The sequence below is a fragment of the Penicillium hispanicum genome (assembly GCF_028827665.1).
Source record: "Penicillium hispanicum strain IBT 35686 chromosome Unknown utg000004l_segment0_segment0, whole genome shotgun sequence".
NCBI classification, from domain to species: Eukaryota; Fungi; Ascomycota; class Eurotiomycetes; order Eurotiales; family Aspergillaceae; genus Penicillium; species Penicillium hispanicum.
This window is the reverse complement of record NW_026623196.1, coordinates 3,327,225-3,352,389: the sequence shown is the minus strand read 5'-3', so window position 1 is coordinate 3,352,389 and position 25,165 is coordinate 3,327,225. Positions and strand designations below refer to the sequence as shown.

General features: G+C 45.8%; 7 protein-coding genes across 7 annotated transcripts; 4 read left to right on the top strand and 3 right to left on the bottom strand.

The window, feature by feature from the left end:
- Nucleotides 1-1,237: 1,237 nt before the first annotated feature.
- N7459_005038 (uncharacterized protein) lies at nucleotides 1,238-2,359 on the top strand (the record flags this gene model as incomplete). Its single annotated transcript, XM_056944222.1, has 2 exons — nucleotides 1,238-1,493; nucleotides 1,542-2,359. The coding sequence occupies 2 exons, from the start codon at nucleotides 1,238-1,240 to the stop codon at nucleotides 2,357-2,359; spliced, it is 1,074 nt and encodes a 357-aa protein (XP_056801105.1).
- Nucleotides 2,360-8,587: 6,228 nt separating this feature from the next.
- N7459_005037 (MFS transporter) lies at nucleotides 8,588-10,500 on the top strand (the record flags this gene model as incomplete). Its single annotated transcript, XM_056944221.1, has 7 exons — nucleotides 8,588-8,778; nucleotides 8,827-8,878; nucleotides 8,932-9,248; nucleotides 9,299-9,445; nucleotides 9,499-9,869; nucleotides 9,925-10,212; nucleotides 10,268-10,500. The coding sequence occupies 7 exons, from the start codon at nucleotides 8,588-8,590 to the stop codon at nucleotides 10,498-10,500; spliced, it is 1,599 nt and encodes a 532-aa protein (XP_056801104.1).
- A 1,161-nt stretch (nucleotides 10,501-11,661) lies between these two features.
- N7459_005036 (uncharacterized protein) lies at nucleotides 11,662-12,546 on the bottom strand (the record flags this gene model as incomplete). Its single annotated transcript, XM_056944220.1, has 1 exon — nucleotides 11,662-12,546. One exon carries the CDS (start codon nucleotides 12,544-12,546, stop codon nucleotides 11,662-11,664), a length of 885 nt encoding a protein of 294 aa, XP_056801103.1.
- Nucleotides 12,547-14,493: 1,947 nt separating this feature from the next.
- N7459_005035 (FMN-dependent dehydrogenase-domain-containing protein) lies at nucleotides 14,494-16,124 on the bottom strand (the record flags this gene model as incomplete). Its single annotated transcript, XM_056944219.1, has 5 exons — nucleotides 14,494-14,583; nucleotides 14,637-14,710; nucleotides 14,768-15,929; nucleotides 15,992-16,050; nucleotides 16,097-16,124. The coding sequence occupies 5 exons, from the start codon at nucleotides 16,122-16,124 to the stop codon at nucleotides 14,494-14,496; spliced, it is 1,413 nt and encodes a 470-aa protein (XP_056801102.1).
- Nucleotides 16,125-16,962: 838 nt separating this feature from the next.
- On the top strand, nucleotides 16,963-18,914 carry N7459_005034 (polysaccharide deacetylase family protein; the record flags this gene model as incomplete). Its single annotated transcript, XM_056944218.1, has 5 exons — nucleotides 16,963-17,068; nucleotides 17,142-17,719; nucleotides 17,804-17,919; nucleotides 17,972-18,103; nucleotides 18,458-18,914. 5 exons carry the CDS (start codon nucleotides 16,963-16,965, stop codon nucleotides 18,912-18,914), a joined length of 1,389 nt encoding a protein of 462 aa, XP_056801101.1.
- Nucleotides 18,915-20,535: 1,621 nt separating this feature from the next.
- N7459_005033 (uncharacterized protein) lies at nucleotides 20,536-22,091 on the top strand (the record flags this gene model as incomplete). The annotated part of the gene is made up of 2 exons (XM_056944217.1): nucleotides 20,536-20,818; nucleotides 20,902-22,091. The coding sequence occupies 2 exons, from the start codon at nucleotides 20,536-20,538 to the stop codon at nucleotides 22,089-22,091; spliced, it is 1,473 nt and encodes a 490-aa protein (XP_056801100.1).
- Nucleotides 22,092-22,924: 833 nt separating this feature from the next.
- Nucleotides 22,925-24,822, bottom strand: N7459_005032 (putative DNA 3'-phosphatase Tpp1; the record flags this gene model as incomplete). Its single annotated transcript, XM_056944216.1, has 9 exons — nucleotides 22,925-23,089; nucleotides 23,134-23,366; nucleotides 23,441-23,501; nucleotides 23,554-23,693; nucleotides 23,752-23,879; nucleotides 23,941-24,246; nucleotides 24,309-24,421; nucleotides 24,507-24,667; nucleotides 24,732-24,822. The coding sequence occupies 9 exons, from the start codon at nucleotides 24,820-24,822 to the stop codon at nucleotides 22,925-22,927; spliced, it is 1,398 nt and encodes a 465-aa protein (XP_056801099.1).
- Nucleotides 24,823-25,165: the final 343 nt, after the last annotated feature.

The following is a 25,165-nucleotide window of genomic DNA, read 5'->3' as shown; positions in this document are numbered from 1 at the left end:
AATCTCACAAACCGAGGGAAACCCGGCATCTTCGATACCAGCTATATAATATACTACTACAGTCAATTAAGGGCATAGAGAGAACAACGTGAGATTCGGGTAGGGGCATGAAACTATCCGAGAGAACTGGAGGACAGTGTAATCGTTACTAAATATTTGCATCCCACGCTATAGACCTTACACGCCTCTTTATATTACATAATATTGGACCGGGCAACCCTTGTGGAGTTCTGGCACCTGAAGGAAGCAGTTCCATACAGGTATCGTGTTGTTATTGGTGGGAATAGTTTAAGTGGATTGTCTTGACGGAGTCAGTGGCAGCGCTGCTGCTTATGCTGTTCTTGTGGTTGGTCGACAAAGGTATCCATATTAATCCATGACTCGATAATATTGCTCCCTACACGTACTGACTCAACGAGATTATCACTGGCTCGAAAATACCGGTAGTGATAATACCTATATACTGGATTTCCTTTAAAAGGGCGATACTGCCTGTTATGCGCTCTGATCTTCCGCTCAGGGTCAATGATCTGTTACGGCATGCAGTCGTTCGGCAGTGATTCGGCACCGAACTGCCGATCGGAGACCCCGGAGCACGCGTCATGTATGTAGTATATATCATGTAGCTGCACGCCGGCCAGATGTGATATATGGAGCGGGGAAGACGGAGGATGGAATTCCGGTTTGCATACTTATGGGCCTGTTCCATGATGCAGTTATATTCTTCTTTTTTCCTCCCCCCCAAAGGATTAGTTCATTGAACCAATCATATCATCTCATTCCTTGCCTGATCCCATCAGCCATAACATTCCTGCTCCACCTATCCCCATCCAATCTTTGCTGGACTGTTACCATGTATCCCCACGAAGGCTTTCTTCACCTTCACAAGGTTCAAGAGTCCAAATGGGTTGACAAGGTGAATGAAGCCCGGCTCAACGGCCAGCTTTGCTCTTGGGTGTCGACTTTCCACCCTTGCAAACTCCCCTGCCGCATAGAAGGGGGCTTCTTGAACGGCTCATACAATCTTTGTCAGATATTTATATTCGATGACGAAACAACGTGGGTGTTACGCCTCCCGCGAGTCTCAAGCGTGAGCCCAAATCTGGCTGATGAGAAGATTATGATGGAGGCAGAGGGTCTTCATTTACTTCGAGAGGAAACGTCTATACCCGTCCCAGTTGTCAGGGCGTGGGGTTATTCAAATGACAACCCACTAGGGCTAGGCCCTTTTCTACTCATGGACTTTATCCGTGGCATCAGTCTTGACAACCTATTTGTGGATAGTCAATCCGGACTGCTCAAACAGGATCTTCGTGACGACGACATAGAGTGTATCTACAGACAAATGGCCAGGTTCATGCTGGAGCTCTTCCAAATCAACTTCGACAAAATTGGCAGCATTCCAACGCCGCAAACAGGATTTACAGCGCCGATACGCCCTTTGACATGGAAGGCCCATGGTATTCTCCATGAAGGCGGAGTCGATGTATTCGGTATATTTATGAATCCCATATTCATATTCCATAGATTAACAGTTATAGGTGACCGGAATAAAGGATTTGATTCGGCCACTGAGTATTTTCAATATCTCCTTCGCCAAGATCACCAGCAGCTTAAAGACCAGCCAAATTCAGCAACGGGGTGGCGTAGTGCCTGTGAAGCATACGCATCTCTGGAGGTCTTAAAGTCCTTATTACCGGACCTTGTTGAGCCAAACTTCAATCATGGGCCTTTTAAGCTAATCTGCGCTGATTTTGGCCTCGGAAACTTAATTGTGAGGGGCCACGACGATCTCACTGTTGTCGGGGTAGTAGATCTCGAGTGGATCTACGCTGGCCCCGCACAATTATTTGCGTCAGGACCATGGTGGCTTCTGGGTGATCGCCCAATTAATGAAGCATGGGATTATAAGGAGGGGAAGCCTCCTCGAGTTGCCAGCAGGTACATGAGGTATCTCGAGATCTTCACATCGGTGCTTAAAGAAGAAGAGATGAAGATATTAGGGCACGAAAAGAAGGAGCTCTCAACCCTTGTTGAATGGTCCAGGAGCACAGGAGCCATGTGGCTCCATATGATACTATCTGCTGGCTTTTTTGACTGTGAATCATTTCCATGCGGTCAGTTGCAAAGACATCACGGCCTACGGTGGTGGCTGGATACCTTGAAAAGGTTTGAAGACCGAGAGGAAGTGAAAGTCTTTGCGCAAGGCAAGGAGCTCGAATTGAAGCGATATGACGAACGGGTCGATCGAATTGAGGAGCTCAAGTCTCTCATGGATGATCGGAAGCTGACACGTGAGGATTTTGTTGCTCAGACTCGGTCCATTCTAGCGCGCAAGCCTGATGATGCCAATGACTAAGGGAAGGATGAATCAGGTTTAGAGAACTTCATCAATAGCCTAGTGGCTTTCAACAGGAATTCAACCTCTGCCCCAATCCCAATGCTCCCAGTGGGATACAAAGGGGCGAAGTATTAGCACGAAGGAAATGGGTTGTTAGAAAGGAGCTTCCCTACAGGAAGCGCGCAAAGAGGAAGGTGGTGGCGGTACATTCTTGGATTTCGTCTTGCTTAATTTACATCACCACCAAGTCCACGCTAATAGAATGTCCCATAGCTAATAATATCGTAAAAGGTCCCGCCCACATGAATGTGTGAGAGTATGATGTACGATGATCATGCATATGAATGATGATGATGGAGGATCTATCTACTTAAGAGGAAGCTTAAGTGTGTGGGTCATGTGACACCCACATACGAACACCCCCCTAGCTACTGAGCTATAGATACAGATGATATCGACGTCCATCGAGTATGCAATTTGATCTAACCAATCAGAGGCCAGGAATCAGCGCAGGAAAGCGCAGTTTAGGTTATAAGACCCAGTAAGCTGATAAAACAGTTATATTTAGTCTATTTAAGTGGTTTAGTTAAACTATTGGCGACCTATTCAACTAAGGAGACCTATTGGAATATGCAGATAAGCTTGCACACCTCGTCGCATAGATAATGCTATTTAATAGCGATATAATGTGTACGCTAATAGAATTTAGGATTCTTAGTTAAATTAAGATATCCTTTGTTATCTCTATAGATAGGTATAGGTTATAGTGTTAGTTTAGAGAGTCCTATCTTATTAAGGAACTATTAAATCTATATTATTTCCTAATAAAAAAGTGATACTGTAATATATTTAGTTTCTATATTATTTAGTATAACTATAGTCTGTTTCTTTAATACCTAAGTAATAGGGCTATTAGTGAGCTTAAAGATATAGCTAGAGGTTAATATATAGTCCTTAAAGTGTTATCTTGCTTAGTTAGTATTATAGTAGCTAAATAAGCTATTAATTAATATAGGATAGTAAATAATCTCTAGGGTTTTAGTACTAGAAAGATATTAAAAAATACAGTAAAGAGCAGTTAGATAGTCCTAAAAAGGATTATATATATACTATATAAGTTTAATAATAGTATAGGCGATATTTAGTCTTATTAAAACTATTAGCTATATAAGTGATCTAACTATTTTTTAGTATAGGTTAATATTATTACTAAAAGCTATTGATTATAAAAGATATAAGATATTTTTATCAATAAAAGGAGTTAACACTAGTTTATAGGTTATTATACTAAAATATATTAAAATCTTATCTATATAGGATACTTAATAGAGATAAATTAATCTATTAGCTCTAAAATCAATATTAATATCAGTAAACTATTTAATATATTTATTATTAGTTAGGTTAAAGTAATAAGTAAAATTAGTCTTTACCTAATTAATATTTAAATTAGTTAGTAATAGAATTAATATATTATCTATAAAGATAAATATATAGATATAATAATTAGTTATATAAAGACTAAAGACTAAATTATTAGATTAGAAATATATAAAACTAAATATAATTAAGATACTAGAAATTAGATTATATTACTCCTAAAGAGATTATTTTAACCTATAAAAGGTCTTAATTAGCTATTCTATTTTACTAAGATAGTCTTCTTACTCTAATTTAGGTAAATTAATATAAATCTTTTTTTTTAGTTTAGTATTAAAAAATACTATAATATAGTCTATATAATAAATCTTCTAATTTAATACTATAGTAATAGCTATAAAGATTTTTATTGAAATAGGTTTAGCAGTAACTAAATAGATCTTATTATAGTCTAGTAGTATCTATTTAAAACTATATATCACTAAATATATTTTATAGGTACTATTAGTTTTAATCTTAAATATCTATTAAAAAGAAAGAGTCTTTTTTTTATAGACTTAATTAATAACTTACTAGATTCTATTTAGGCGTTAACACTGTAGTTCTTTTTTAGTAGCAGATAGCTATTTCGCTTTCTTATATAAATATATAACTTTATACTATAAATTCAGAATTTTAATTAAGTCTTAGTTAATTTAGTAGATTATAAGATTAAATAAGCTTTATTAATAATATCTTTAATATATATAGATATAGTTTATTAATAGAGTATTTATTCCTAAATATATACTAAATATTAAGGGCCTTCTTTAAGTGATTTAAAAAGGATTACTAGAACTAGTTTATTACCCCACTCTATCTTAGTATTATAGAGTTCTACCTCTTTAGTAGTAATCTTTATTAGCTAGACTTTATCTAAAACTTCTTCTTATAGTATTACCTTCTCCTCTAAAGCAATATTTAGTATATAAATATATTTAGATAGTAGTATATAGATAATAGGAATATAAAGGTTAGAAATAATAGATAAATAGTATATAAGTCCTAGAGATATAAATATATAGTTAATTAAAACTAGTATTTATAGTATAGATTATATAGCTATTAAAATAGATAGTTCTTATATAAGATAAATTACTAGTTTAAGAGACTCCTAGTTAATAAAGTTAATAGATATATAGCAGTAAGCTACTAATTAGTTATAATCTAATAGGGTTTTTATCTCTTCTAGATAGAGATTAGTATATCTAAATAGAGTATCTAGATTATAATTAAAGTATAAAAGCTCCTATAGGGTTAGCTCCTAAAAAGCAATATAATAGAAAACTATTGTCTTCTTTAAATATATATTATAAATATAATATAAACTATTATAGTTATAACCTAATAAGCAACCTTTAGCTATATAAAGAGATAGCTTAGTTATATACTTTTCCTTAGGAATAAGATACTATACTTAGCACCCTAGTATATATAAATTAAATAGATTTAGTTATTTACTATAAAAAGCTTTATATAGTATTATATCCACCTTTAAATACTATAACCTATTTATAGTATAGTTTACACTAAGTAATAGCTTTCCCTAGAGATATTTTAAAATTTAGTATTTAGATATTACTATAATAAATAGCTTAATAAGCTAGCAATTTTTTACTTCTATAATGCTATTCAGCTATAGTATATAGAGTAATATAGATTCCTATTTAATTCTATATATTTAACAGTAATTAGTAAATAAATTATACTTATAGATATTATCACCCTATATACACTTAATTTAATAGCTAAATTATATTTTAAAGTAAATATTAAGATTACAGAAGCACTATATAATCTTATCTTTTATATAAAGAAGATAGACCTAGTAAAAATAAAAGGTATTATCAGTAAAAGATATATAGAAACAATAGCCTTTATAGACAATAATACTAATAGATCCCTATATATTAATATAAACTATATCACCTAGATAGATATAAATAGGCTTAGATTAACTAAATAAAAGTAAATAACCCTTTTTAAATAAATATAGTAGATAAAGATACTTAAAGGCTAAGTCTTTTTTAATAATAATTCTATCTATATATTCTAGTATATAACAGACTTTATACTTATTAATATAGTATATACAGTGATATATAAAGTCTATTAAGATAGATTTAGGACTCTTAGCACCTAATATAGATACTAAATAAATAAACAGATTAACTCTTATAAAATAGGTCAATTATATATTAGGATTAATTATAATCTAGTACTAAGAATTCTTTTTATAGCTAATAGCTATAACCTTATTAGATATCTTATTAATTAATAAAATATATAAACTAAAAACAGAAAAGATATAATTATTATTATAAAGCTTATAGTAAAAGATCAGATTAAATACTATCACTAACACTAACTAGTAATTCTTTAAGACAATTAATAAAAGTTTATCTTAGCAATCAGAGCACTAATCTTAAACAGAGATAGTAATATCACTATACCTTTTAATATATTAAATAGTATTATTAGCTATAAAAACTAAAATACAATATTTATTAAAATTAACAAAATTTAAATAATATAGTATTATATAGTTAGATACACCAGAATCTAGCATCTATCAGTTAACTTCTAGATCACTATCACTAATAGATAAAATAAATATATAAATATAGGCAATTTATATATAAGCAGCATTCAGAAATTATTAAGACAGCTATAGTAAATTATTATTATTAATCTTTTAAACACAGTCCTATATTAATATAGCAGCAGTATAATAATTACCCTAATAAAATCTATAACTAGTATATCCTCCACACTTAGACTAATTCTATTATAAAAAAATTGTAAATTAATCTTTTCTAGTATTCTTAAGATTAAAAAAGCATTCAGCCTTAGTATAACTAACTTTCTAAATATAATATATATACCAGCAGAACTTCTTTTCTTTATTATCCTTATCCTTTAAATCCTTCTTCTTAGACTTCTATTACTAAGTAGTAACTAATACAGCAGTTAAGCACTTCCTATATATCTTATAATTAAGAAAGTCAGTATATATATATTTTATAAAACTAGGTTTTATTAGATTAGGTTTAAAGGTTTAAAACTATAGTTTAGTCTCTAGTGCTATATATATAGCAGTTATAAACTAGCTAAACTGCTAATATTCTAAAAGATACTAAATAGATCCAAAAGTCTTAACTAATTTATTTAGGAGATAATGCCACTTAGTGACAAATTAAGTAGGGTTACCACTATTTCTATAATAATAGTATAAGACTTATTCATTATAGCAGATTAGAAAGGTATCAGATATAGCAGTGCCAAAGTTAACAACTAGCAATTAGTATACTTTAGTAGTGAGGTCATACTTAGTGATAAACAATCATAAGTTATTATCTAGGGTAGCATTAAACAGATAAAGAGCTTAGTTCTAGAGAGGTCGCCAGATCTAATATTCTTCATTAAGAGTAATTATATACTCCTACACCCAATTAGACCAATTATCAATAGTGACTTAGTTCTCAGATTTATTAAGTTAGAGAGCTATACAATAAGTTATCTCCACCTAAGACAGTATAGCGACTAGGTCCTAGTAAACTAACTAATTTTAGCCAGTAATAATACGCTAGAGTTCTTCATCTCAGGCGTTAAGCGTAATACATAGGGCGTATACCCATAGATACCAGTTCACAGCTCCTTAGAGCTTTAGCACAGTGTCAGTGATCTTCTCCTCACCCATAATAACAAAGAAGCAGCATAGAAGCTGATTGGTTAAAATCCAGTATAGATCAGTACAGGTCGATAGATTTATAGGGAATCGCGACAGCAAGGTAATTTATTGATAAATCAAGCTGAAACTCAGTGCTCCAGTAGAACTAACTACATAGAGTTCGAATCCAGCGTCGCAAAGACAATAGAGTAGATAGTTAACATAGAGTCAACCAGTGAGGTGAGTGTATATATATATTCCAGTGGAGTTGCCAACCAGACCATAAACCCTACAGGGACTCCGCTAACGCATATCAGCAGTGAGTAAGTGTACTAGAGACGGTAGGGGGTAGGCAGGAAAGACTGCCCAGAAAAGTGCTGCTGCCGAGCGACAGCAAGGTTAAGATAAAACCAGCGACGGCGAGGTCACCAGCGCACGCGTGAGCGAGGGGCACAGTAGAGGTGCGAGACTCTACTGAAGACGAGCAGGAGGGCTCATAACCTGTGAGAGTATGATGTACGATGATCATGCATATGAATGATGATGATGGAGGATCTATCTACTTGAGAGGAAGCTTAAGTGTGTGGGTCATGTGACACCCACATACGAACAGAATGCGATCGACAATTCGTTTCAGGCGTGAAGCTGGGAGGCTGAGGCTTATGTGTGGCCGGAAGTTCGGTACAAGATAGTTACTAATATCTTCCCGGAGAGAAATCGAGAAGGTAGATTGCAACATTCCAGACCAATTCAGTTCCCTCCAATGCACTGCCCGGCCTCGATTTCCCAATGTTCAGTTGTAGGGCTCTAGAATTCTTAACATCACGAGGGGAGAACGCAATACCATGGATGACAGCAGCATACTACAGTGCCAACTGACAATAGGTAGTTATCTCTAGGAAGTTTCCGTCCTATATCCTTGAGAATTTACTATCTAGTGCTGGTTCCGGGTCTAGACCCTACATTCGCTTCAAGAGTGGGGGATCTGACCCTGCTATCACTCTCCCCCCATCTTTGCAATCGTTCAGAATTCGTAACTGGCTGAAATCTAGTTTGGGCGGAGTAGTTAGTTTCTATAGGCATAGTAAGTTGCTTGATACCAGAGTATATGAGCCGGGTATGAGAGAACGAGTGAACTCCAGATTCAACGATTCGCGATGGATGACATTCGCTCTGACGAGAAGCATACCCTGCCCATTGATGCATCACAGGAGCATGAAGGCACAGGAAAGGTCATTGCCCTCCAGGACCATGAAGTTGAGCAGTTCTATGGCTCATCCACCACCCAAGCCTACCGCCTGAAGTCAGAACTGGTAGGCAAATGCATGGAGGAGATTGGCATGGGAAGGTATGAATCCAATACTCCATCTATCGAGAGTTATACTCACAATTCCAGATTCCAATGGAAACTCTTCGTGGTCACAGGCTTTGGCTGGATTGTCGACAACGTATGTTCTTCCTTCGCACCCTGAATTCATCATACTGATTGCTCCCTTCCCAGTTCGCATCTCAGGGAATCGGCAGTGTCCAGCCTCCCATCGAGCAGGAATTCTCGGACATCACCAAAGTCAGCTACAGCTCCGTCGCGTACTATGTTGGCCTTATTATCGGCGCGTCCTTTTGGGGTATCTCCAGTGACTTGATCGGCCGTCGGCCGGCGTTCAATTGCACTCTTCTCATTGCCGGAGTCTTCCTCTGCGCTGCAGCTGGCTCGATGAATTTTGTTGCTTTCAGTGCCCTCTGGGCCGTTATTGGCACGGCTGCTGGTGGGAACGTGCCTGTCGACTCGATGATATTTCTGGAGTTTGTGCCCGGGAGGTGAGTTGCCTCCAAGTGAGAAGGTCATTATTGCGGCTAACCTCAGCCAGTCATCAATACCTCCTCACAGCTCTCTCCGCATGGTGGAATCTAGCTCAGTTGATTGTCTCGCTGGTTGCCTGGGTATTCTTGGCCAATTTCAGCTGTGCGACCGACGCAACGCCAGCGACGTGTCCGCGGTCTGATAACATGGGATGGTACGTAGAAACAGGAGCTACAAGTGTTGTCCACGAACTAACGGCGTTGTCAGGAGATACACGATGATCACCCTGGGAGGCTTAGCGCTCGCCTTTACCTTTATTCGCATCTTTCTTTTCAAGCTTCCCGAAACGCCCCGATACCTCCTGTCTCAAGGAAAAGATCAGGAGGCCGTCGACGCCGTGAATTACGTCGCTCGACAGAATGAGAAGCCCGAACCCCTGACTATAGGAATGCTTCGCGAGATCGATATTCCTGTAGGGACAACGCCTAGCGAGGACGGCCCGGCCACTAGGCTCTCTACAAAGGAGATCATATCGGAGAACATGCAGGCTTTCCGAGGCGAGCATTACCGTGCTCTGTTTGCAACATCAAAACTCACCCGTCAAACGCTCATCATCTGGGCCGTATGGTTGACTGTCGGTGAGTGTACTCGGTGGCAGCTGTTTCTTCAACACGACTCTAATGTACATACCAGGCATCGGGTACCCGCTATATTTCAACTTTCTTCCTTCTTACTTGGCCACCAAGTTCACCCAACACTCTTCTCTTTATCTCACATACCGGAACTACTGCATCACCTCGGCGGTCGGGATTGTGGGACCCTTGTCCGCTGCCTTTTCGGTCAACACACGGCTCGGCCGGCGATGGATGATGGGAATCTCGGCTGTCGTCACAGCCATTTTCCTCTTTGCCTACGTGGGAGTCAATAACTCTACTTCTAGTCTGGCATTTTCTTGCATCACCAGTCTTCTGGGAAACTTTGGTAGGATTCTATGCACTGGATCTATCGGTTTATTCAATCTAATAAACGACCACAGAATATGCCATCATGTATGCATTCACGCCCGAGTCCTTCCCTGCTCCTCATCGCGGCACTGGAACAGGGACTGCAGCGACATTACTCCGGCTAGGTGGTCTGGTGGCTAGTCTTATCTCGTCGCAGACTGGGTTTAGCAGTGCCCCTATCTACGTGAGTGCTGGGCTTTGGGTTGTTGCGGGTATTTTCTGTCTTGGACTGCCATTTGAGACCCATGGACATGACGCGCTCTAGATATACGCTGTAGATTACTCTGGTTGCTTGAAGGCGCTCTTGGCAGTAAGGCCAGAGGACACCTTGCTTGAATTCTTGAACTTGATTTGGGCATTGTAAGAGCGTATTCTGCGTTGGTGAGATGCCGCGCCATTTGGTCTAATACTCATGTCCTCAAATCAATCATATTCTATGCTGGGAAGAGAAGGTGAGCCCGGACTTGCGAGCTTATGTGCGGCTGAGTAGTTGACTTAGACCCACACAACAAGGATAAGGTGACGGCGATGGCAGCCTTCACTAGAGTATCTAGACCATTGCTTTTTAGTAGAGGCTGTTAGTGACTTAGATCCGACTTTCATTCCAGCAGAATCAGATACCTATCATTTAGGTAGGTATAACTGTCATCTCTTTGTTCGGGTTGTTTCCGTTTCCCTAATATGTAGTAGGCCCGCCTGTTTCCCCAACTGATAGGCTGGAATTGCATCGAGGCAGTACCCTGTCGTCAGGAACCTGCGACGAGGCAAATCTTACTCCGCCCGAAGTCAGATTTGCTTGCACGCTTGCCTCGCCATCACCCTCGCCAGATTTTCTGGGAAGGCAGCCCCCACAAGCGGGGCCTGGCCCTAAGACCATCATATATGATGAACCTATCGTGGACGACACTAAGGCCGCGCCGGAAAACTGCAGAGATCCAGCGGGAGTCTCGAGGGATATAGTGACCACAATACAAAGCGTCCAGAATAACAGCCCCTTAGTCGGAGAGGCTAGTCTGGATAACGATGAAAGATATAGACTCACCAAGGAGAGTCAGGCGCCTATATTATCCCTGCCGAGTGAAAGTCCAGGAGGCGCTTGCGGTGGTCTTCGGAAGTATAGATCCGAATAGCCTCATCCATGACCATCTTCAGCTCTCTGACCTCTCTCCTCCCAGCGGTCCAGTAGCCTCGTCTCCCTTACTCTGAGCCTAGCTACGACCTCCGTCAATATCTTTAGGGGATACAGCAACTCGATAATCGTGTTATAGATCTACTTTTCAGAGTACAAAGCCTGTCGATCAGGTACAGAATCAATGACAGATGTAACGATACAGTAGTATTCAGATACAAGACCTAAATCTTGGTTTTTTCGTACATGATAAGAGGTAGCCCTTTAATTTCACATACCCTGCCGAAGAACAATCCCTTATTGCAGAGGGTGGTATTCCTTCACACCATAATGAACCTGCGTGCTTTCACCACTTGACGGAATCGGACAGGCGAATATCTCATTGCCTCCTCGATTGTACGTGAGCTCTACGTCCCCGGTGGCAGGATCATAGACACGTCGATATAACATGAGATGATTCTTCTCAGCGGCATGTGATATGGGACGGTATGCATCATAGAATGGTTGGACCCCAGTAATCTGCTGAAACTTCTTTCCAAAGGCCACCATTAATTGTTCATGGCGCATAGGGTAAAAGGGCTGGCCATTGACGGTAATTGCCTCCTTTTTTTTGGAATTTGAAATCACAACACTCTTGAATTCCCCGCCATTGCTTGTTAATGGCGCCAATGCTTCTTCCAATGATCGCAAACTCCATGATTCACGTTTGCGTTCTTGTTCACATGAGTCAGGCTTTGCGTATCTCGCAACTTCAACCTTCAGGTTCTGAAACACTGGCTCTTTCAGGATATCCTCTGCCTTCTTTTTGCCAAACCTAAAAGGGCTGGATTGCTCCGGTTGTGGGAATCGAATCATGATCTCTCCTTCTGTGCCAGCTATAAGAAACAAGGCAGGAGCAGGGATTTCTGTCTTGGGATTAAATCCCACCCTATAATCAAGGGGACCGTTGCGGGAATAGGTGTCCAAGATCGCAGTTATCTTCTGCAATGGCTTTTTTGGGTCCGCCTGGTTGTACTCCGGTTTGAGCGTATCGGGTAGGTTGAAATCATATTCAGTGTCATCGGCGAGTTGCGCGAGTTCACGAGGTGGCGCGGCAGTAACAAAAGTCGTAATATAAAATAGAAGAACGATAAAAGCCCATATTGCTCCTGGTGGCTGGGCCTGAGATCGACACAGAAACATAGTTTAGGAGATTATTGATGAGGACTCGATGTAAAAATTGGAGTAACTCTTGGGAAAAGTCGTGGCGGGGAGGAAGCTAACACCTTGGGTATCATCACTACTAATATACTACCAGCATAGAAGAAATGGGGCCAGAGAACGAAACCAGGAGGAAGAGGGTACTCGGGGGCGTCCCCTATAGTCAGACCCACTACTTCGGGTGTTGGTTGGCCCTAATGTGGAAAGACCCGCGATTCGTAGAAGGGACGTTGGGGGCGGCTTGATCGAATTTTTTAGATATGCGGATGTCGTTATGAGCTGGTCTGGTGGATTAGTTGCTTTGGGCTTCCAGTGAATCAGGGCCAGCAGTTACACCCTAACCACACAGAGTCTGTATAATCCTAGGTCCCAATTATCGCAACCCCATGCAGGAGTATTCTCGCCCTGGTTATAATCACAAGTATAACTATATCGTTATTCCACTAACCGGATCCTTTTGCAGCGACTTTAATGGAGTCATCATGTAGCCTGCTACACAGCCTTGTTGTATGTGATCATTTGTAGTTGATCCAACGGGGCGCTTGAACGCCTATAGTAGACGAAAGACGCCCTGGGGATATATAAGGCAATTCTGCTATTGGTGTTCATGCTGTACTGATCGGCTATAGACGCTACGCGCACATCGATAAGTCATCGCCTTGTCTCAGAAATAAGACATGGCTCCTGTGTGGGCCTTTGGAAAGGAATGGAACATATAAGTGAATTTTGCCATTGGTATTCACGCTGCGCTGAGCAGGTATAGACCCCTTGATATATTATCATCCTCGGCTTGGAAGAGATATACGCCCTGGTACAGACCTTAAGTAAAGGCACGCCTTAGAGGATTAAATGGGGCGTATATAGGCAACCGCTAACGGCTTTATAGACAATTTCGGGGGTAGGCAATCCAGGCTAGCAAGGATATACCATTAGTCATCTCCCACCCTCCAGGAAAGATCAGCGACCCACACTCGCGATGTCCACTATATCGGTAGACGCTAGCGTCCCTTAGTAGCAATATGTTGGAATGAGTGTGTGGAGACTCGCATTAATAGTTTATCCTGTTCCTGTATGTTATGATTATTTAAACGTATGCCCCTAAATTGGCAGATTAGGCGGAGGAGCAACTTGGATTTTTTCCTTGATTCCAATTGGTTGGGTTCCCTCCCTATCCTGACAGTTATAAGCCCGGATTGCCCTATCTAAGACGATAAGCAACTTATTTTGTGTATTTAAAGCTATTCAGAGATAGCTTACTCTGTATATAGCGTTGTCGATAATAAATATCCTATAGATGTGAAGGGCTGTAGCCAAATTGATTCCATAGGACTAGGCCAACATGCAGTTTACATTAATCTTGAAGAAAGCGTAGTCTAACGTAACCGGTAAGCGAGCTGACCACCCCAAAACACATAGTAACCATGATTTTATATTTCAACCAGCATGTCTATTCTGCTTAAAAATTTATATTATAACATTTCAAAATACACATAGACTGTCTTAGAGCTCTGTGGTTCTTTAAGTAATGAATTTATTATAATTTCTTAAATTACATTGTTTTTTAGGCCTTGTCGGTTCAAATATATATATATATATAATATTATAACTACTATTCTAGTATTTAGTTTATTTATTCTATTTATCTATTTATTTAAAGATAATAGACTATTAAAAGTCTATAATTCATATTAATCTAATCTATAAATAATTTCTATATTTTGTTAGTAAATAGCTTATCTCTATTTAATATAATTTTCTTTAAAGTCTTATAGTTTATAAAAATACATTATAGAAGGATACTTATTATCTTTTGAATAGTAATATTTTCTATTATGTCTACCAACGCAACCAGTAGCATTTGCAAAACGACGGAATGAAAACGACAATAATGATCGAACTCAGGAAAGCAGTTCCCGAGTGGTTGCTCGACTATAGCTTTCCCTTCAGCAGCGAAAAGCCTCCACCATCGATATTTGATGGTCCGTTGTAGATTTGTTGTTCCACCATGCTCGTATTGACCTGTCGACCAGATAGTTAGAGAATGTATATGTATTCCAAGTTAGGGGTTTTACATGTTGAGGTCCTAGTTCCTTGACCGTCTTAACTCCGAGTAAACGCATGCACGTTTTCATTTCATCCGACAGAACTATGATGGCCATGTCAGTATACAGCCAGGGAATGCTCCGTTCAAAATACGACTTACTTTGAAGCGTTCTTTCCACCCCTGCTACTCCGCCTGCACTAAGACCCCAAAGGGCGGGCCTCCCAATACCAACCGCCTTCGCCCCCAGACACAGCGCCTTGATCGCATCCGTGCCCCGTCTGATTCCTCCGTCCACCCAGATATCCAGCTTCTGGAAGACCTCAGGGCAGTATTTGCGGACCTCCAGAAGTGTATGAACAGCCGGCGGCGCGGTATCAAGAGACCGGCCGCCATGATTCGACAGAACCACCGCTTTGATCACGGGCGCGTACTGAGCTGCCAGCAGCACATCCTCATGAGTCTGGATCCCCTTGAGCACGATGGGTTTCGTCGTATGCCGCGCCAGCCACTCCAGCGTCTGGCTCCACGAGATCGACGGGTCCGTCCCGGCAAACAGCTGCGAACTGACGCTCCCAGCCGGACTCGTCTGGATGCTCACGCGCTCGTCATCTTCGCGCTTCCCGGACACGGGGGCATCGACGGTCAGAACAATGAACTTGATCGCGTCCAGCTTGTTGACACGCTCCAGCATGGCCTCGCTCACGCGCCGGTCCAGCTGCACGTAGAGTTGCCAGCCGAAGACCTGGGTCGGGGAGGCGTTGGTGACGATCTGCTCGGGCGACATCGACGCGCTGTTGGAAATGATCTGGAGCGTTCCGAAGGACCGGCACGCCTCTGCGATCCCGGCTTCCCCGAGCGGGTGTCCCAAGCGCGCCATGGCGGCTGGGGAGACGTAGAGGGGGGAACTGACAGGGTGACCTAGCAGCTCGGTCTCGAGATGGCAGTCCCGACAGTCGACGAAGACCCGCGGACGCAGCAGGATGGAGCGATAGACCTGCGTGTTGAACGCCTTGGAGATTTTGTCGTCGGCGGCGGAGTAGTAATACGCCCATGCCTTTTTGCTGACGACTTTCGTGGCGGCATCTTCAATCTCGTCGAGATTGAGGAGGGTGTTGACTGGGATGGCGGGAGATGCAGGACTTCCTTGCTGGCGCGTTGGTCGTGGCTGCTCACCAGGGTCGATGGACCCTACCAGTGCAGGCTGGAGGGTTTCGATGGTTTCGGCGGGATGGATGGGATCGAAGTCTTCGGTGGCATCTTGGCCTCCGAGTCGAAGAATGGCATGGGCGCCGCCTGGATGGCTAGCTAGGACGTGCGTGACCTGGGATGGGTCAATCAGAGACACACTTGGATATGAGGATTTGAATCTGGAAATGCTCGTACATCGTACACTTTTCCATGGAGGATAACCCAGCAACTGTCCTCCGTGTTATGCTGGGAGACTGGGGTTGTTAGAATGGGTCCTCTTCAGTCAATTGGATGACTTACCTTCGGCAGTGGTGACTATTTTGGTCATATTGAGACGGTCTATACTACAACGCGCAGCCACCAGGTAGGAGAGTGCCGATATGAAGACAGAGCGCTGCGTCAATAAACTCGCTCTCGCTCTTATCGTCGGCCACTCCGACACTGGTTAATCGTGATTGGCGCATAGGGTGACCCCACTCGTGAAGGGCGAGTTGGAGAAGAATCATGGAGGTATGGCTAGACCAGCTGGAAGCGAAGAGCTAGCTGAAGTTCTAACAAGTCTCTGTGAACTAGTGCTTCAAGAGGATGCTCTACCTTTTATTTGGGGTCAGTCGCGACAAACAGTCTTCACCACATCGATAGAAGCATTTAGCCCTCCTACAAGCGAGAATCAATTCTCTACAGCGAAATGCACAACGAACTGTCAGCATAAAATAATACTTCAATCGAAATATCCAATTGACGTATCAACAATTCGCGCCGCTCTATGGACCACCTTTTTCCACTAATAAAGCTGCACTGATCCAACAATCAGAAGAACCACTGCTGCGATAGCCATTGCTCGACGTCAATCTTACCGTTCCCACGCTAACTAAACGCTGAGACGCAAGCTACATCCTGCAACCTTGGAAGCTGCACAACCCCCACCTTTGATAGAGCTTCCGCGATGTTCGCAATGATGGGGGGAAGCTCGATAACAGCAGCCCAGCCCCTCTTTCCCCTCAGTATCTTCTTCAACTGCTCCCCTCGCGTGTGATCATCTCTTCCCTTGACGGGCATCCTACAACCCTGTCTGTAGCTGGCTGTATTCTACAGGGAAAAAAAAAGATCGCGTTGCACCAACCGACTCCCCTATCGAGTCCATTGCCGTCCACCCCAGAGTCAAAATGGGCAAGAAACGTGTTCTCGTCGGCTACGGCATTGACATCGACGCAGTCGCCGGGTGGCTCGGCTCGTACGGCGGCGAGGACAGCGTCAGCGACATCAGTCGAGGTAAGCATCGCGGTTCCCTCGCGATTGAAGCGTACCCCCACCGTCACGACGCTCACCCAGCCTCGCACCCCAGGACTCTGGGCCGGCCATGTCGGCACACCCCGCCTGCTGAAGATGTTCGAAAAGCACAACATCAAAGCCACCTGGTTCATCCCGGGCCACTCGCTGGAGACCTTTCCGGAAGAATGCGCCGCGGTGCGCGACGCCGGGCACGAGATTGGGCTGCACGGCTACTCGCACGAGAACCCCGCGTCCATGACCCGAGAGCAGCAGCGCGACATCCTCGACAAGACCTACCGCATGTTCACGGATTTCTGCGGCAAGCCACCGCGCGGCATCGTGGCACCGTGGTGGGAGGCGAGCGCGGAGATGGTCGAGCTCCTGCTGGCCTACGGTATTGAGTATGACCATTCCATGTCGCATGAGGACTGCCAGATGTACTGGCTTCGCACGGGGGATTCCTGGACGAAGATCGATTACAGCCAAAAGGCGGAGACGTGGATGAAGCCCCTGGTGCGCGGACAGACGACCGGGCTCGTGGAGATCCCCGGAAGTTGGTATATTGATGATCTGCCGCCGATGATGTTTATCAAGAATTCGGCGAATAGCCACGGGTGGGTCAATCCGCGCGACGTCGAGGATATCTGGAAGGTAGGTTCCTTTTCCTCTTCTGGTGTTTCTGCCTCTGCTTTGCGACGGGATTTGTCATGGGCGAGTGTGGCGTGCTGACGGCAGGGCTGCGCGCAGGATCACTTCGATTATTTTTACAGGGAGTACGACGAGTTCGTTTTCCCCATGACGATCCATCCGGACGTGTCTGGCCGGCCACATGTGCTACTCATGCATGAGAGGTGAGACGAGGCATGGCATCCGTCGGTAGGAAGAGACACTGACGCGTTGCAGAATCATCGAGCACATCAATAAGCACGAGGGGGTCGAGTGGGTGACCTTTGAGCAGATGTGCGACGAGTTTAAGCAAAAGAACCAGCCTCCCGAGGGGGCCTTGATGCCGGCGGCTCCCGGCGCGTTGACCAAGTGAAGATGCTATTATTCATGCTCGTAGTGGGTATTGTGTTAGAAACTCGCCTTCCACTATGGCTTGTGTCGACGTGGTATACATCCAATATATGCCGTATGACTGCACCCCTTCTTGCCACATTGATCCCGGGTCACATCCTGCTTTCGTACTCCCCATGCCTATAGCAAAGCAATGCTTGCAAGAAATTTGGATCGCGACCGGATTCTGAATAATCACAATAGTTCTCGAGGATGCAAGTAAAGGCTTGTGTACTTCTGCTCATACAGAGCTAGCAAGAGGCCCGTCTGCTTTTGTCGGCCGATCCACTCCATTGAGTTTGAGATTTTTTTCTGCGCTGACCCGGACCGCAGGACCCTGCGCCATCAGGGGATGTCAGACGCATCAACGGACACAGGCTATGGACAGGAAGCGGTGGGTGATACGTCCAATGTGCGCTCTGAGGACGATCTGTCACCTCTGCTGGACGGCTGCATTTTACGCGATCGTTTTTTGCTGGTGGTCAACGACCCAGGGCTCGCTCCAAGCCCCAGAACCACCGGAACGTCGGATGAGGCACCTTTGCCCCTTTGCCGCCCGCCAGTAACCCGACGGGTCTTCCAATCACCGTTGGCGCTGGACGTGGTCCCCGAGTTCCCCGAAACGTTGTGGCCATGTGGATCTGACGTCGACAGGGTTTACACGACCGGAGGTACCCTGCCGTCTCGCCTGGATATCCTACTGCGTTGCCATGGGGGACTGCGGTCGGAGCGAACAGGACGGATTCAGTGCGTCTGTCCTCTGTCCTCTCAGGCGAATACTGATACGTGAGACATGGCAATACCACCTCGGCCTGGCGCACAGAGTACAGGTCCGATTACAGTGCGGTCGGAGCCGGACACGGACACGTTGTGAGAGTCGGGGTGATAGCAGACCCGTGCGACACGGCGAGGGGGCGATGAACCAGCTATAAAGGTCCTGGGACTAAGGTTCTTATGGCGTCCACGGACGGGTACGGCTCCTCCGTCGCTCGACCGTCATGCCGTGCGACCTTCTCTTTGGTCTTCGCGGGTGAGTGCATTACGTTCCCGCGGAGGTTGGGGGGGAACACGGATCCCGGACAAAGGGGAATCCCCAAGCCCAAGGTGGACGATGTCAGAACTGAAAGATGGGACAGAGTGGTCTATCGCCCTTGACAGGTCTCTCTGGTCGCAGGCCAAATGACGATGGGCGGGAATGTAGTAGTTGTGATGTCTCAAAGACAAGGAAGCTGAGCTTTGGGGCGGATGGCATCATATGCCCACTTGGGACTCCACGGCCAGCAGTCTAGAACTGCTTGCCGATCTCGCACACACCAGTAAAAATCCCCAGTGCCCACTTTTGGGGCCAATCAAGGCTCGGGACGGGAGAAGAGAGTCAGGGCTAGGGTTGTCCTCTCCACGATCGGGGGTATCGGGATATCGGGATATCATCAAATGGAGGGAGTTCGGAGGGTTGCACAGAGAGCCCTGCGCCGTTGGGGTTGATACTTTGACATCGGGAAGCGGCCGCGGAGCAGGAGAAACGGAAGATGTGAGGAGAGAAACGAAAAAGAACGGGATGGAAGGTACGGCGAACCATGGGTCTGCGGCGGCACAACCACCGGAACTCCCTTGGAGTAACTGAAATAATCGACGCTCTTATAAATTCCATTCAAGGGCAATGGGTCCATTTCGGGCCTGTTAAATGCTGTCGGGCGTATTGATTGGCCACAAATTGGGATCGACGAGAGTCGCGTGTGTCGAAACAAAGAATCCACTAACGCTTGGGTCGTTGAGTTGGGTCGACTTAGTGTGTGGTCTAGAGCTGATCTGGCTCTCTCTCTCTCTTTTCTTCCTTTCATCCTCTTCTCTCCCATCCTCGACGAGGAAAAGCTTGCAAGGAAAGCAAGAAAAACACACCAGAGCCACTCGGTCGCACTTGGAACGGGGATCTCCCTGGCAGGCGCATTATCACCAGTCCGTTTGCTGATTTGCGATTTGCGATTTGCGCTTTGCGCTAGGTGAGTAATCCTCCTACAGATCGCATCCCACTCTGTCTTCTCTGCCCACTTCCTGCCCAGCGCCAACGCACCGCTCACTTTGTTTGGTCCACGTCTGCGCTTTCTTTTTCTCTCGTTGTCTGTGGTGCTTTGGTTTTTCGTTCCGTCACTCATCCGCGTTGTCCTTCAGTTCCCGCTTTCCGGAGCTCCTCCCGACTGTTGCCCATCACACCGCCACCTCTCTTTCCTTCTTCGACGCCCAAGAACAAGCTCACCGTGTCTTTCGGGACAACGGGAACCGCGGTGACTGCGGCTGTGCCTCGTTGCTCATAACTGAGCGCTGCAGCCCACCTCCCCACCTTCAATGCTCAACGGCGACCATCCCCATCCCCACCAGCCACCGCGACGCCCTGCGGCCTCGCCCTCTGCGCAATGCGAAAACTGTCTCAGATTGTCGACGCGCAACGAGAACCTCTCGACGCGACGGATGCTCCCCGCCTCCAGTCGCCTTTAACAGTCAATACTTCTGCCCCGGCTTCGCCTGCTCTCTCTCTCTTCTCCGCGGCCGGTCACAATCGCATCTCCAGCTCTGTTTCTTCACTGGTCTCGTCTACCGGTCTGGGGAACTCCATGGATAGTCCAAGTCGAAGTCTTCTTACCGGGGTCAAGGAAGAAGAAACCTTGGCCCGAGATTCGCTGGAGGACCAATATTTCCGTATGTGAAGAGCCCTGCTTGGCCAGCCACCCACTAGTACTGTCCTACGCGAATGATGCAGATCACTAATTGACTTTGCACAGAGCATTTTGATTGCGGCATGTCGATAGCCGATGACCCCTTCCCTCTCGATGCCACTGACGGCTACGATCTGAGTGACACGGGCATGGAGATTCCCTCTTCCCCGGAGAAACGCCGCTCAGATAGCTTGTCCATGAAAGGAGTCTCCCGCATCGGTTCACACATCTCCACCATCTCCACTAAATGGAGGTCCAGGCGAGCCTCAGGGAGTCCCGAGCGAGACATGTTCCCGGAGGCCCTGCGATCGCGCGCCAACTCGGCGGCCTCGTCCGCCTTCGCAAGCCCCGTTGTCAGCCCGATCAGCCGCATCGACTCCCAGATTCCCCCGTCTCCCGCTCGCACGATCTTCGAGGAGCGCGTGAGCGACTCTGGCGCACGCCCCATCGACATCTCCCACGTCAACAGTTTGAGTCAGGATGACAACGATACCCAGCAAGCGACTACCCCGTTACTCCCCCCCTTCATGGGTGATGAGCCAACGAGTGTGGTTGCCTCCCGAGTGCAATCCCCGCTGCAGTCTCCCTCCGTTGCGGACGTAAGTGATTCGGGGCGTTACGCGTTGGCTTCAGACCCCCGTCTCGCAGGGATCCCCTCGCCTCCGCTGTCCTCGAAGCCATCCGTGGCATCGATCAGTCGGCCCCGCGCAAGCACTGTCCGCACCGTCTCGGGCGATGCGGCCCCGTTCATGCTGTCAGATCCGAATGACGAATGGGCCAACAAGTTGGGACATGCGAACTTTACCATCCAACCTGAGCCCTACCAGCATACGACTTGTGATCTTGATAATCTCCACCAGCTGCGTGCCGATTGGGACGTTGCCTGTTGCAACTTTGCCAAGCATCTCGTCCGCACCGGTGAGCACTACGGCGTCACGTCCAACATCTACAAGCTCACTGTCGAGAAATGGGATTGCATCAACCGCGAGTGGAGGGCCCAACACCAGGCAATGCTCAACCAGCTTGGGTCTGTGGATGGTGTGGCTCTGACCCTCACGCAGTCCCTCCACCCATGCGAACAAGTCCGCATCCCCCGTCTCCACGACAATGCCAAGTTCCCGGAAATGGGAGACGAGGACATCGTGGGCCCGATGAGCGTTGCCCCCGCTACCGAGATTGCCGGCCCATGCCGAACCAAGTCCGTGAAGAAGCGCAACTTTTTCCGATTCTTCCAGGACTTGGTTTCTCGCCCCTAGACACCCTTTTTCTCTATCTTCTTGATTCTGCTTCCGAGCAAAACTGCCTACGATAATGACCGATAGACTTCAAGCGCGGCGTTTCGACGAACATCTACATCTGCAAATCCTTTTCGCGGTATTCACGTGCGCCCCGTTACGATTTAATGTCTCTCTTTCCCCGTTATATTGATGATGACTCTTCCGACTCCCGACCTCGGAACTGCGACTACTGCTCTCGCGCCGGGTCAAGCCTTTCCTTCGTCTTCCTTCGCTTCTTGAGTCATGTCTCTTGTCCCTTTATCTTTTGATTTTCCGTCATGCGGGTCTTCTCCTGCCTGGTTTTCTTCAACGATAACCGGGAGTTTCCAGAAGAAGCCTGCTGGCTGGGTTCCCGCCCGTCCGTTCCTTGTTTCACGATATACCCACCCATTTGCCTTAGCAGATGTTGTATCCCATAGACTTTGACATCTCTTCCTCGACAAAGACAAAAAGCCAAAATCCTTGTCTCTGATCTTCTTGCGCACTTGTATGTATATACATATGGCTCATACGCTCCCGCTCTCGGGTAGATAGTGAAGCAGCCTGTACACAATACACATACCTAAGTATTTTACCTTGATCCCCATTCTGCTAGCTAGGATGTTCGTATTGAGATGAGAAACCACGGGCATGACACCTGGATGTAATATATTGGACTGAGTTGCGTCAGGTTAAAACATATAATACAGCCACCTCTCTCCCCTGGCAATAGACGGCGCGGAGCATCCCCCTTAGCGCGACAATAACCGAACACGTCAACTCACAGAGCAAACCACACGGTGAGTGCTGCGAGGTGGCCTCGATCCACCTCTTCAAACCCAATACTGACCCCAAAGCTTCCGCGCCTCTTCATCACCCTGGAAGCGGAACTTGACAGGTACAATGTCCTCAAAGCCCTCGTCGAGCGTCGGTGCGCGGAAGCGCCGTGCAAAGTCGCCAAATGCAATACCTGGCAGAGAACTCCTCGACTCGGGGTTCTATAGTAGATAGGATGTTAGTCAAATGTGCAGTACGGACATACCATGCAGCATGCAAGAATGCGGAGATATTTCCTGTTCGGGCGAAGAAGAGGGACATAGGGCAAGGTGTACAAGGCAAGGCTACTGACCAGCTCTTTGTTTGCCGCGCGCACGGCATTGTTGTGTCGACATAGCTCGGGTGGGGAAAGGAAGTGCACGCAGCGAATAGGAACTTTTAGTTCTTTTGCTAGAGTGGTCCACACGAGTCTTGTCTCGGGGTCTGCGTTGGTGTTGTCTAATGTACGTGGTGGTTGGTAAGCAGGGGGTGGTCGTTGCTACCCAACGAAGTGCTGGTGACCTGTGACTCACCGACTGCCACGGATCTTTTGGCCTCGAGGTGTTCGCGAGCGACCTTGACGCATTTGGGACGCTGCTATGAGTCAGAGCGTGATTCACCGCAGGGCGAAGGAAGAACTGCTCACCGTTTTGAGAAGGTCTTGGTTAACTCGTTCGTAGCCAAGCGGCTGTAGGTTGTTCCAGAAGTATGTGGACTTTCCTGAGCCGGGACTACCGCAGAAGATCACTAGTTCCAGAGGGTGTTTGCGAGTGAAGGACGCGGTAGCTTGTGAATGATTATCAGCATCAGTTTGGGGTTAGATGTAAGACATCACATAACTTACGAGGTTCATTTGGGTCGGACTTGATATAGGAGGTAGGATCAAAGACTCCAGTCACCGCTTGAGGAGCTTGTTTAAGGAAGTACTCCTCTGGCGTCTTGAAAGGCATGCCTGCATTTGCAGCGAACCCGCTTAATGCAGAGTCAGTTGGTGACCCTCGAACATACAATAGCAATGATCGATGAACCTTACCGATCCGCAGCGGAATGATCCCCCGGTCGCCCTGCAGCATCACCGACAAAGAAAGATTTTGCCAAGTCAATCCCAGCGACGTCAAGATCATAGTCATCGATGAATTCACGCCACATGCCCAGCCGTGGCTTGCGATATTCTGGGTCTGTCGTCGCGGCGTACACACTCATCGGAATCTCCAATTGAGTCATTATGGTCGCCAGCTTCTCCTTAAACATGGCCAGGCTTTTCGAGTCAGCCCTACCGGCCTTGATATCTTTTTGAATACTGATCATTTTCTGATTAGAGAATATTACGACCTGGTATCTGCAAGAAGTCAGTCGACAGTACTGTGTCTCTCAGACCCCAGATTCGCATGTGGAACGTACCCTTCAGAGTCAAGCTCTCGCAACCGACCCGGAATCGTAGCATCCCACCATTTCCAGTCTGTAGCCGATCTGGGGAATGTCTTCCCGGAGGCCGTTCTAATCAATGTCGAATCCTGTACCCGCCACGGTATTCTAGTCAGCGAGACTGTTCCCTTCTCCCTTGTGCATCCTACATCATCCATATCGGGCATGACTGACAAGATCAAATGCCGCTATCCTTCGCTCCTTATCCGGCTGGTTCTGAGCCTTGTTCTCCGGCACATACTTTCCGATGATGGCGCTGGTTCCGATAACGCGCCATGTAATTGGCTCCGGCTTCTTCTGCGACGTGGGAGCGAAGAAATTGGCGACTGATTTCTCTAGGTAGGCCAATTCATGAGTATTTAGTGCAGGATACAGGGACCAATGGAATAGGCTGCTCACTGGTCACTGTCGCCTCGACCTTGCGCCGGAGTGGAGGTGGGGATATCGTCCGAGTAGGGGAGGCGGGTCTCTTAGCTCCCCCCTCGGCCATCCTGAGAGCTCGTGCGAGAGGAGACGTCTTGGAGGTTGCGTGGTCCACGCTGGGTGTGCGAATGCGAATCGCCTGGTGTGGTGCAGATGCTGTGCAGAAGTTGAGCTGGAGCTGGACGGAGCTGACGCGCCGAAACGCGCGGGGGCTTCACGAAGTCACATGGTCGACCCGTACCAGCAGAATTGGAAATTTACACAACTGACGATTTAGATCTAAAAAGACAAACTGGGAGATCAAGACGGGCTGTTATGAAGACAAGTTCAATAATAATTTTGGAGATGTTGTACATGGCGGGGTATTTTCGCGGCTTTCAAAATGCTCTATGGGTCCACCAACACGCTGG